The sequence below is a fragment of the Globicephala melas genome, chromosome 10 (assembly GCF_963455315.2).
Source record: "Globicephala melas chromosome 10, mGloMel1.2, whole genome shotgun sequence".
In the NCBI taxonomy this organism is placed as follows: Eukaryota; Metazoa; Chordata; class Mammalia; order Artiodactyla; family Delphinidae; genus Globicephala; species Globicephala melas.
Window position 1 is genome coordinate 8781674 of NC_083323.1, and position 12733 is coordinate 8794406.

The following is a 12733-nucleotide window of genomic DNA, read 5'->3' on the forward strand; positions in this document are numbered from 1 at the left end:
TCTCTTAAAATGTTCTGGGTTTTTTTTTTTTTTTAAGTCAGCCTCTCTCCTTGACAGCAGCTTGCTTTTAATCCCATTATGAGCGGGTAAGGGACAGGAAAACACAGCACGGCTCTGCTCCCCAGGGCCCCTCACCCACACCCCAGCCTCAACGGCAGAGCTGGACGCTAGCTCCCCGGCCAGCGAAGGGGCGGTGCGGGTCACTGTCACCGCTGGCACCGTCTCCCTGTGTGACCTGGCGCATGCCATGCCGCCTCTCTGGGCCTCAGTTTCCTCAGGTAGAGAAATGAGGGAAGGGCTTAGTTAGTCTTGAAAATCCCTTCTGCTTCCAAAACATAGACATATAGCTGACATGTGCTGAGGCCCAACCAGGCACCAGGCTCTGGGCTGGGAGAAGGGACCATGGTTGCAGTCCTCCGACTGATGCAGTGTGATGGGGGCTCAGGAAACAGACAAGGACATTGCGGAAAAGCGTTGGTGTGGAGGAGAAGTGGAAGCTGGGGGGCAAAGACATGGGGCAGCCAGGAAACCTTCCTGGAGGAAGTGACGTTTGAGCTGAGACCTGAAGTGATAAGTAAGAGTTAGCCAAGGGATGGGGAGAAAGGGAACAGGGGAGTCAAGAGGGTGGGCCTCGTCCTATAGGACACTGGGGAAGAGGCGTGGGGTTGGCAGCACACGGGTGGTCTGCAGAGTGAGAGAGACTGACGAGGCCTGGAAAGGGTGACGAGGAGGGGCCTGGCCCCAAGGCTCCTGTGAGAACCAGGAGGCAGGGACAGCCTGGGGGCTGGGAGGGAGGAGAGAGTTCCAGAAGGAGGGATGGTCCTAGTGACAGCTGCCTCCACAGGGCTCAGCAGGGTGAGCTGCGGGCTGAGGGACGTGGCCCTGGGGGTCAGCAGGGAGGGTTGGGAGGGGACGAAGGTGTTTTGTTGAGGAGAAGATTGGGCCCGGGAGCAGGAGGGAAGCAAGGGTGAGGTGGGCCCAATTCAGGCCAGGGTCCATGGTAAGGGAGGAGCCCAGGCTGACACCCAGCCTTCCAGGGAGGGATAGGTGTTTGGGGACAGCGATCTAGAGCTTTTGGACACGTGGAGCCCAGCAGATCTGCCTCAAGGGGCTGGGAGAGGAGGGGCTGGAGCAGGGCGCCTCCCCAGGGAGCCAGGGCTTGCTGTACCCTTCGGCCGTGAGATCCTAGGCTGGGCAGCTAGACCAGGTCTCACAGGTGATGAATGGGGCTCAGGCTGGGGCCTGGACCTGCACTTGGCCTGCTCTGTGGACAGCCTGCTTGCCTCAGTTTCCTCAGCTGAAAATGAGGGTAACACCCCTCTCTGGACAGAGGCAGGCCGTCCAGGAGCAGAGGCAGGCCCGTGGCCGGCACACGTGCACACAGTGCGTGCACAGCTGCCCTCACCAGGTGTCACCTCTCTCCCTGCCCCCACCGCTCTGTCTACCATGAGGCCGATGCCCAGGTAGAAAGGCCCCTCTAGACACCCGGAGCAGGGAAGACATGGCACTCCGAGCATCACGGCCGGCAGCTGGGAGCGTCCATGTGGGCGCCGTGCAGAGGGGCCTAGACAGCTGCGGTGATTTCTCTGTTACCTCCCAGGGCTGCAGGGCCCACCAGAAAGGGATCACAGAGCAGAAACGGGGAAAGCAGGGGCGAGCGGACAGGATCACGCAGGGCCAGGGTTACAGGCCTGTCTGTGCGGTGACCTCAGCTCACCTTGTTCTCCAGAGTGGGTGGGGCCTCAGAGAGGGAGGTGCAGTGTTGGAGGTCACACGCGACATCCCTGTGTCCCTCCCTTGGCCATGCCGAGACCCCGGTCAGCCCCTGAGGAAAGACAGCGCACACTGGGGGGATGGGAGGCCCAGCAAAGGCTGGTGGGGACCAGGCAGGCCCTCTAGCCACCAACTTGGCTCTTCTGCTCCCACAGCTTGTTGACGTCCAGGTGACCAGCCTCTGGACCTCTCTGGGCCCCTGGCCTCATCTGAAGGGCGGCGGTGAGAGCACTCTTCCCAGGGACGAAGCTGCAGGGAGCTTAGCCCGAGGCGAGGTTTGGCTGCCTGCCCAGCCCTCATCCCCTCCTTCCAACAAGCGCACAGCGGTGCTCCTTGACAGCTCCTGCCTACCCTGCTCTCAGGCCGTGATGCAGGTAGGTCGCCCCCATCCCTGAATCCCAGAGTTCAGACCTGGTCAATCAGAGCCTGGCACGTACCCCGGTCAGCCTATGAGATTCCGTGAACTTTGCCAGACTGTCAGGGAGAGGAGCTGTCTCATCTGGGGATAGGCAGACAGGCCCAAAGCCAAGGCTGCTGGTGGCCACTAGGGGAGGAGGGAAGCAGAACCGAGAGGTGGAGAGGCTCCTTCCTAGCGACATAGCTGGAGCTCTTGATCCGACTGCACCTGAAGGCAACACCGCCTCTGGACTTTTTAGCTACTTGAGTCTCTAAGTTATTTCCTTCTTGTTTCTCACTTTCCACCCTCCCTTCCTTTCCTCTCTTCTGGCTCTTTCTTCTTTTTATTCTCAGTTTCATTTGAGTCGGGTTTTTGTCCTTTGCAGCCAAAACAGTCCTGAAAATACCCATCGTATGATTTCAGGCAACAGTGCCAGGTGAGTAGACTATTACTCTCTGTGACCCTCTCACCCAGGTCCAGCATCTTAGCTACAGAACCAGAGTGCGAGAGCCAGGCCCTGCTTCCTCCCCAGCCCAGCAAGTCCCCAACCCTTACCCCGGCCATGAGAGGACACTTTCATGGGTGTCTCTAAGTCCCAGACACCCCAGGCCCCACAGCCTGGGCATGATGAACACATCATCACCCCACCCACTGGGAAGCCCCCCAACTCTACACCCACCCCACTGGGGAAAGAACAGCACAGACACATGGAGAAATTCTGAAATAAGCTTCTGGGTTTTATTCAAAACAGCACTGGTGGCGGCTGCCGCTTGGTTTCTCTATCCCAGGCCATCTGGGCCAGCAGGTACCAGCGCCATCAGCAACTAGGAGGGAAGTTTATTCACACCATAGAAACTGTACAGCGACTGGGAGTGCGATAGTCACAGCAGCAGGGCTGGGTCGAGGGCTTCCAGGAGGAGGTGGCCTCTGTCTCCTCCCTAAACCCCAGCATGGCCCGGACTCTGCCAGGAACACTGATTATTGCGCAGAGACAAAAAGAGTATGTGTACCTGGGCTAAACAGCGGCTTCTAAGAACCCAAGCCCTTACACAGCGCAGCAAAGGGGGCCAGAGGTGGCCCTGGAAACAGAAAGCTCCAGTGGGAAGATTTGGGGGGAAGACAGGCAGACAGGCTGGTACTGTGCACACTTCGTCCACTTTTAGGGGGCTGCCTGGTGCAGGAGGAGGCCCGGCAGGGGACAGGAAAAGGGTTTGGCTGGGTAGACTATGCCCCATCTGGTCTTGGGTCCCTTTGTACAGGTGTTGAGGGGCCCACCAGCCACCACACTGCAGAAGCCTGCAAACAGACAGCTTGGGGTGTCCAGCACCAGGGTCCTCACTCTCCGCAGGGCCAGGCCATGTGGGTTAGGGTAGGTTTGTGCTTTTGTGATGGACAGGCCACAGGATCAGGGAGGGCCGAGGGGCTATTCACCCAACCCTTAGCCATTTGGGTTTTTCCTGGCCAATCACAGCTTCCCTGGTCCCCCATCGCCTGTAGCTCCCAGGAAAAAGGCCAAGTGCCTGGGGTCAGCATTTGGGACCCTCCAGGAGCCAGCCCCATCTCCCACAACTCGCTCAGGCAAAACTTCTATGCTTCGAGTACAGCTATGCCCACCTCCAGACACACCCTGCTCTGTCCAGCCCTCATACCATCGCTCAGGCGATGCCTGGGTCACTCTTCCCACGTGTCTGCTGGTTCTGGGGTCACTCAGTTCAGGGTAAAAGGATGGCTCTGTGTCAGACTCGCCCGGGATGTGTTCCCTGCCCAGCCACTTATAACCCGGTGACACCAAGAAAGTCACCACGAAAGTCACTTCCCTGGTCTGTGCATGGAGCAGCAGTGCACACGGCTCAGGGCCACCGTGCAGAGTAAACAGGATGACACCTGAGCCCAGAAGATGGAAGCCGCTGACCAGTGTCACATGCCATCCCCTTGGACGCCAACCCACCCTCCACACGGTCCTCTCAGGTCCCACTGGCCACCTTCCGGCCCCCAGCACACACGTCCCTCCAGGAACACGCTGCCATGCGCAGCCACGGTGTGCGTGGCCTCTCCTCCGCCTCGATGGCTGGCGCCAGCATGGCGCTGGGAGGGAGGGCGAGGCAGAGCCAGGCAGGCTGCCCGAGCCCTCCTCTTCCCCAGACGAGCGAGCGCCCCACCCCGTGATGAAGCCATGGGCGTGGCAAAGGCAGCCAGCGCAAGGCTCTCTGGGGCAGGCAGGCGGCTTGGGACTTGGGCCCGGCCTCCCTCACCAGCCAACAGGCCACTGGGGGCGGGAGGGGACGCGACCCCAGGCCCAGCCAGCCTCCCACCCTGGAGGCTCCCGTCCTGGGAGGGAGCACAGCGTCTGGGCATCGCTTTGTGTGTCCTCATAGCGACCCCTCGAAGAGGACTGCCCACCACCGCCCTTCTGGGCGAGGAGGGGGGGCTCCAGAAGCTCAGGGGCAAAGCCAGGTCTCACCGCGCCCCCCTGCAAGAGGCCGCGGCCAGCCTATGGCTTCTGATCCACCTGCTCTGAAACTCAGGGTCACTGTTGCACGTTCCAGGCTCAGGTGCCCGAGGCCCCAGGGGATCCTGGGGTGGCCCCTTCACCTCCCTGGGCCTTGGTTTCCTCAGGTGTAAAGTGGGCCTGGCAACCCTTCCCCCCAGCAGCTCTGGGGGAAAGGCTTTGCAGGCCACATTGCCCTCTCCCTGTGCACGATGCCCAGGCCCCAGGGGGCCCTACGCTGCCCAGAAGACACCCAGAGCCCGTCAAGCAGACCCTCCCCACAGCTTGCAGCCCAGCCCAAAGCCAGACTCTTTAAGGTCAGGGTTTGGGAACAAGGTCAAGGGCTCCTCAGCGGGGCCCAGCTGAAGCCACTGAGACGATCTCACACAGGCAAAGGGCCTGGTTATTCCTGAAGCACAGTGGGTCCCAACTTGCAGCCTTTCCCACCCCATGACCCCTGCGTGTCCGCAGACCATTCCACCACCACTTCCCAACCTTCTTCAGACTGACTTCAAGTCCATTCACTGCTCAGAAACTAGCCTTGACCTCAGCAATATGTCTGTGAAATCATGGGGTCAGTGTACTGTTTTTTTTCTAATAAATACTAAAATAAATGCATAACTAGTCAAATAAAAAAATACCCGTCCGTGACCCATTTGGGAAGCACTGCAGCTTTGGGAAAGTGGGGGTGATGGGTATGAGACAGAGACCCAGAGACAAGCAGCGGGAGGGGGGGGGAATGTGGTCTCCAGGTGTCAGGCTGGGCGTCACCCCTGCTCAGAATCCTGTCAGATCTGCTTCACCCTGAACTCCATGGAGGGTGGGGAGAGGGGCGGCAGAGCAGCTCAGGGGACAGGGGGTTGTGAGGGGAGGGGGCGGTACAACCTCCTGGAATGGCCGTGGCTCAGGGACCACCTGGGGGATAAAAGGCAATAAGTAACCAGCCACTGACTGCCCGAGCCCAGGAGCCCCAGGGGCAGCCCGACCAGCACAGACCAGGCGGGTTCCCTTGACCTTCAAGCATCTCATCTGCTTAATGCCTCCACCTTTCCTCTCCCTCCTGCAGCCTCGCTGCCCTCAGCCTCCTTGGGGCAAAGCCACCCGGGCCAAGGACCTCACCTGAGGCAGAGGCCCCTGCCCAGCCTTGGAGACGCCCTTCCCCCCACCCCTGCCCTAAAAAAATACGACTATTCGCCCCTGGTTTTTCTAAAGAAAGACACCTAACTGGTTGACTAAGAGAGTTTGTGTGTTCTGGGGCATCTACAAGAGACTGTCACAACAACTAGACGCCCGGGAACAAGACAGACACCCCAACACGTGGACGGGCGGGATCCTAGCAGCGTTTCTTCTTTAAAGGAAAAAAATGCACCCTGAATCCCACCTCTTCTTCTGGGCCTGTCTCCCTGGCCACGGGGCCCTCGGGGGCCTGAGAGCCCTCTCCAAGCTACTCTCGGCCCAGGGGAGACGCCAGAAATCACGGCTGCCAACGCCCCGGCAGGACCTTCTGCCCTGGAGCGGGTCTGGCCTGGGCCCCAAACATCAGGCGAAAGCCCCGTCTGGGCCGGACCCGCACTCCCCACCTTCAGCACTTTCTGGAAGTCATAAGCTCTCAGTAGAAAAAATAAATAAATATATATGTCTGTCTCTATGTATATGCATATGTATACACGTATATGCACGGGCAGGACCACGCTGAGCCCATCTGAGCCTCGGCAGCCCGGACCCTGCTCCTCCCCCAGCCCCGGCGGCTCGGCGCGGCGGCCAGGTCGCGGACGAAGTATTGCTGTCTGCCCCTGGCTCCTGAGGTAAAGAAGGTGAGACGGGGCGGGCGGGCGGCGGCCCTCATCTCCTCCCCTGGCTCGCGGCGTCCCCGGGCTGTGGCTCCCCCGGCGGCGGCTGCGGCTCGGGCGCCCAGGGGCCCCGGGCGGCGGCCGGATCGGCCTGGCACGGCGGGTCCTTGCGGCGATCGGCGGCCCAGGAGGGGCTGCGGGCCAGGCCTTGGGGCCGGGCGGCGGCGCGGGGATGGCCGGGGCCGGCGGCCAGGCTGCTGGTACTGCTGAACCTGCGCGCGGGCGGGAGGCCGGGCGGCGGGGGCGGCGGCCCGAAGAGGGAGGTGAGCGAAAGGCTGCTGAGCGTCTCCGAGTGCTCGCTGCCCGCGCCCCCGCCGGCCCGGCCGCCCGCGCCCTCCTCGTCCGACGGGTCCATGGAGTCGTGCTGGGTGCAGCCCGGGCTGGTGGAGCCCCCGCTGCTGTGGCTGCGCTGATGCGCCCGCAGCCCGCTCAGGCTGAACTGGCCCCGGCCCCGCAGGCTCGGGCGACGGCGGGCGGCTGGCGACGGGCCGGCGCGGAGCCCCGGGGCGGGCGCGGGCGGCCCCAGGGCGCGTCGCGGGCTGTCGCTCAGGGTCAGGCTGTCCTCCAGCGTGGTCTGCAGGCTGCCCGCCGAGCTGCTGCGGCTGCCCTCCAGCGACGTGTTGCTCCCCGTGGCCTGCGGGGAGGTCACAGGGGATGGGGGGCCGCCCGGTGTCCCGCAGCCCGCCCCTCCCGGTGACACGCGGGCACGCCCAGTCCTCCTTCCAAGCCCTCAGGAACTCCCTCGGATCACACGCGGCATCCCAGGCTTCCCCTTCGCCCAACCACCACCTGTCTGAGCTCCTGGGTGGCCCTCCGACCCGGCCCCCTAACCCCACCCCACTCCCCGACCCTCGGGGGACAGTCGGCGTCATCCTTCTCGGACCCCATCAGACCCTGGCCCCCCCGCGGGTGGCGTAGGCTCCGGGCTCACAGGGGGTAAAAGCCCTTGGGCCCCACCCCACCCCTCTGGGACCTCACTTCCCACCACCCTCCCCCTTGCTCACCGGGATCCTCCCGGCCCCACCCCACTGCCCTACCCCCACCCGCACCTCTGCTCTGGCTGCCGCCTGGAAAGTTCTTCCCAGCTGATACCCACCCGCTTTACCCCTCACAGCCTTCCCAGCCCCTCCGCGCCCCGGCTCCCCGCACAGCCCCCTTCCCTGTGCAGCGTTCTCCCTGGCCCGTATCACTATCAAACAGACTGTACTTTCCATGCATTTCTTTTGGTGTATCTTCTCTCCTCTCACATCCCTGCAACGCACTAAACACTAAACTGTAAAACCCAGGAGGCAGGGACTCTGTCATCGTGCCGCCCGCTGTAGCCTGCAAGCCTAGCACACAGCCAGGCGCGCAGCTGGGGTCAGCAGTCACCGAGTGAGTGAATGACTACCTGCCGGGGCCCTGGGGCCCGCCCTCCCTCCACCCTCCCTCCGCCGCAGGGTGCCTCTCCCGGGGACCTGGTCCCTTCCCCCAGCACCCGCCCACAGAAGAGGGATGTCACGTCCGCAGACCCTTCTGCTCTGTGCTCTGGGCCCTGTGGGTGCCCAGGTGGTGGCCCTGACCAATCCAGTACAGGTGGTCCTGCAGACCAAGACCTGCCATCGCCCAGACCTGCCCCCCATCTCCATTCCTAGTAATCACACCCCAACCCCCTCAGAGCTCCACCACCCCCTGCAAAGCCTCCCAACGCCCCCTCCTCCCCATCCCCTCAAGCTACACCCCATGACCATCCTTCAGGGCCCCGCCCCCCCGCCACCGCGTCCGGGCCTGCCCCACCCTCTTCTGTCCCCAGATGCCCTGGGACCCGGCTCTGCCCATTTTATCAGCCTCTAGGGCCACCTCCTCCCTCAAGTCTCAGCACTACCCCCTCACTTTCCCAAGTGCCCCCAGCACTGCCGTGCCCTGTGCCTTCGGCTGGGCCCACTGCCTCCTCCTCCACCTTGGACTTAAGGGCCCCTCAGATGTCCCCTGACAGGAGAGCTCTCAGAGCTGGGAGTGCCATACCTGCTGGCGGAGGGTGCAGTTGACGCTTGGCAACCGCAGGGAGGCCCAGGAGCCCTGCAGGGCAATCTTGGGGAGGGTCCCGGCACCAGCGGCCTTCTCCTGTCCTTTCTGGCTGGCGGCCACAGCAGGGTGGAAGAACTCGGCCGGCATGGGCAGGAGTGGGTTGGAGGCATCCGGGGAGAAGGGGCTCGGGGGCGCTGCTGGGGAGGGAGAAGAGGGAGCTGGGGAGCAGGCTCAGGCCCCTGAGGCGGGTTGGCAGGAAAGGGCCACTTAACAAACTGGCTGTGAGACCGCGGGCTCCCTCTCTAAGCCTCGGTGTCCCCTTTGTGAAAGCAAGAGAGGAACACCGAGCCTGCCCGTGTGAGTCCTGGGAGGATGGGCACTTGGCAAAGGCACAGTTTCTGGAGCCAGGCAGACCCAGGCTCAAGGCCCCCTGGGTTCCTTCCTCTGTGAAATGGGGACCAGCTGCCCACCTCGAGGAGTGGAGAGAAGGCTATAAGAGCAGGAGGCAGCTGTGGAGCTCCCAGCCCCGTGCAGAGCACTGCTCACTGTGACAGTCACCCCCCAGGTCCTGACACCCAGGAGGTCTGGCCAGGCCTGGGGGCCCCCCTAGGACAGCAGGCAGGATGGCAGACCAGACAGAGTGCTGGGGATGGGGAGGGGCAAGGAGAGGGCGAGGGGGAAATGAGAGCTGGGGCCGGTCTTCGGGGGCAACCTCTGTCCACGGTGCCCTCAGTGCCTTCCAGGATGAAGATGGAAGCCTGAGTGTCCCCAGGTAGGGGGATTCCTAATCTATGTCTTATTATGTAAGAAAAATGCTAATGAACGGTTAGGTAAAGAAGATGGGATTTCGTTGGATCAGAAAGGCTCTTGGGTCCTGTGCCCCAACTTTTGGTTCGGGAAGTCTGGGGTCTTGGCCCCTCAGCCATGATGTCCAGTCCAGAGGTCGTCAGCTTTAGGGAAGGTCCTCGGAAGTCACTCTACCCCCAGCTCCTGGAAAGCGCTCAGGGCCAGGCCTCCCAGAATAGCACTTGGGGTGAGCTCAGGATCTGGGGGCCCCTCTTCTGCTGAGCTCACCCCTCTGCCCCCTTCCCCAGCCAGTGCTGTGAAGCCAGATCCCATCACCCTCCAACGGGACTGGAAGTGAAGGTAAGTCCGTGATGGACCAGTCAACTGAGTCCTCCGTCCTCTCGCCCAGAACCCAGCCACAAGCCCAAAGCGCAAACAGAGGATGCTGAGGGTGGGGCTTTGTACGAAAGGGCTGTTGAGGACAACAGGCTTTCTGTTGTTCAGCATCACCTCGTGTGACGATCTGTGGGATAAACACCTCTCGAATTCAGCTCTAGAAAAACCCTTCAATAATTAGGCAGCTTTCATTCTGCTTGACGAGCTCTGTGTGCCAACGTGTTTCCTCTTTCACCACAGCTCCTAGGACACTCAGCATGAATCTTCCACTAGCCTAGACTTCTGGTATAATTATGATCTCATTTCTATCAGGCCTGAGATTCCTATCTTTTATTATCAGTTACCCATCTCGTTCTTTCTGGACTCAATATAATAGTTTAGGCAAAAACACCAAGGAAAAAACTCAGCCCGCCCCCTCTGAAGCCAACACCCGAGATCAGGGCTGTGGGGAGCTGACGGGGCTCCCACCCCTCACCTTGGTTGCTCTCGTGTTTCAGCCAGGACCGGACGGGGTTGAATGGGATCGACTCCATCTCACACAGGAAGTTCTCCGGATCCGACGAGACAGCCGTGTTGGATAAGGGGAAGAAGCATTCACCCAGGTCCCCTACCCGCATCGGCTCAGGCGGGTCCGGCTCACCCTACAGGAAAAGGGAGGTGAAAGGGGCAGGATGGTGGAGGGGGGACAGCCTGCCACAGCTGCTTTCATGCCCTTGCTCTTCAGCCCTTTGCTTGGTCGCTCTCACTGCCTGGGATGGCCTTCTCGCCTCGGCTACCTGGCCAGCAATCATCATCTTCCAAATCCCGGGTGAAAGGGCCCCGCCTCCAGGAAGCCCTCTCTGATGTCCCAGGCAGGTAGCAGTTTCCCAGTCACTCCCCTCATGACTCTGAGATCCTTGAGGGTCTTCCTTGTCTCTGTAGCCAAGTGCCTAGTTCAGACCCTGGTCAGTAAAAAAGCCAAGTCTAGGCGGGTGAAGGCACCAGAAGCCTGGCCAAGCGGCTGCAGGGCCTCCCTGTGAGCATGACCCTGGGCAGGTCCCTTCCTGTGGCTGAGTCTCCGTTCTTACAGCCATAAACGAGAGAGTAACCCCTCCTTCTGGGGCCTGGCACCCAGAAGCTGCCAGCCTTCCTTCCTGGCACTCCCTGGGCCCTAACCCTTCTCAACCCTGCAGCCCAAGGTGACCTCTGCACAGTAAGCTCCTCAAAAGCTGCCTCAATGTCCCCTCCAAGGCAGATGAGCCCCTACGAACTGTCCTTTGAGTCCTAATAAAACAGCACCCATCTAAGCCCAACGAGGCCCTAGAAACTGTGCACCCCAACATACTGTGTGGAAAACAGTGCAGGGGTGCAGGAGATACAGGAAGGAGCTGTAGGAGCTGTCAGCTGTCAGGGAGGGGATGGGGGGCAGGGAGGGGCTGGGAAGATCCACTCCCCCCATCCCAGCCTTTCTGGAGCTGATGGAGGACAGCCCTGGGGGGCAGTGGTGCCAAACCCAGGCTGCCCCAGGAGTCAGGGGTCAGGGGGACCGAGGCTCTCTTAGGGCAGGGCCACTGCACCCCAACCTCAGGCCAGGGGCTCCCTCTCTCATCCCTGAGCTGGGGCAAGAACGACTTGGCCTTGAGGTCACAAGCCAGGTGGCACACCTCCCCTGCCCGAGTCTGCAGGATCAACATAGTGGCCCTTCCAGCCCTCCTGGCCTCCTCAGACTGACCGCCTCTAGGGCAGAGGTTGGGGACCAGCCCCAGGGCTGGCTTCCCTGCTCTGCCTTGCCCGGCTGTGTGACAGGACAAGCTAACTCACTTCTCAGAGCTCTCATGTCCTCACATGTGAAATGGAGCCACATTATCGCTGCCACACAGAGCTGGGGAATGGACACACTGAGTGCAAGTAAAGTCTGGCGCACAGTAGGTGCTTGCGCCTGTTTCAACTCTTCAGCCTTAAGGCCCCCTTGTAAGTTTGGCCCGCCAGGGACAACTCCCATTAAATGGATCAAAAACATCCAAGCTACAGTGAGTGGCCAAGGCCACTTGGATGCTGTGATTGGAGCCCTGGCTGGCCTCGTTGCTGTGTGGCTTCAGGTAAATCACTCTGCCTCTCTGTTCCCAGCCCTCATCTGATCAACAGGAGACGAGGGCCCAGCACACAGTGGGTGCCACTTAAGTGGTGAGCCAGGAAGGAACAGTGTTCTGGCACAGCAGGCAGAGGCCAGGCTCAAGGACAGACCCGCCTGCCCAGGAGCCCACTGGGCGCTCACCTTGCTGTCTCTGGGGCCAGGTGGGCAGGCTGCGGGGTCCTCCAGACTCAGGTCATCGCCAAGCAGGATGGACGAGGACCTGTCTGAGTTCAGGGAGAAGGCCTCTGTCTCGGCCAGCTGCACCTGCAGGGAGAGGCGGCAGCGTCGGGTCCCCCCTGGGGCTGGGATGGGGCAGTCCGGTCCTCCAGAAAGATGCAGGGCAGTGGTCAGAGAGGACCAGAGATCTGAGCACAGACAGCATGTCCACCTTGTGCAGGAACCCAGCCTGGGCAGGGGGTGGGAGATGACACGAGGGTGTCACAGCCTGCAGAGTGCCACGCCTGGGCTGGGCTGGAGGGCAGGTGAGCTGCCGTGAGCTGTGAACCAAAGCTGGTCTGCTTGCCCCCAGGCCAAGTGCCACTCGAGGCTGGCTGGGTCTAACTCACCCGTGGCCCTGTGCAGGCTACCCGCACGCGCAGAGGTGTTTGCAAGCCCGGAGGACCCTGGGGAATTTGAAGCCACTTCAGGTTAGGGGGGTTCCCAGGGGCTGGAACACCCCTGGGGACGAGCTCAGGGCCCCACTGGGGAGAGGGGAGAGGGCCCGCCTGAGCCTGCACAAGACAGGCCCAAGGCCACTGGACGCCCTGGGATGCCCATCCGGGAAACTCCACCTGGAGTTTGTCACAGAAAAGGCAAACTGCACCAGAGGTGACACATGGGCTTCCTGCTGGCCCCAGCAGCCCACCACCAAGGTGGGCCCTTTCTGAGCACCCACTGTGTACAGACACAGAGAGGGGCCTCGC

At 61.7% G+C, this 12733-nt stretch overlaps 1 protein-coding gene across 8 annotated transcripts in view; it reads right to left on the reverse strand.

Annotated features, from left to right (window-relative positions):
* Positions 1–2888: 2888 nt before the first annotated feature.
* CACNA1I (calcium voltage-gated channel subunit alpha1 I) overlaps positions 2889–12733 on the reverse strand; it is a 117187-nt gene continuing 107342 nt past the window's right edge. For 4 of the 8 annotated variants that reach the window (XM_060306839.1, XM_060306838.1, XM_060306836.1 and 1 more), the window contains 5 exons: positions 12377–12433; positions 11952–12074; positions 10173–10338; positions 8513–8712; positions 2889–7142 (listed from right to left, as the gene is read on the reverse strand). In XM_060306839.1, the coding sequence (XP_060162822.1) occupies positions 6501–7142; positions 8513–8712; positions 10173–10338; positions 11952–12074; positions 12377–12433 (1188 nt within the window). In that variant the 3' untranslated portion in view covers positions 2889–6500. The remainder of the gene's footprint in view (positions 7143–8512; positions 8713–10172; positions 10339–11951; positions 12075–12376; positions 12434–12733) is intronic. The other 4 variants (XM_060306843.1, XM_060306842.1, XM_060306837.1 and 1 more) reach the window with 3 other exon arrangements.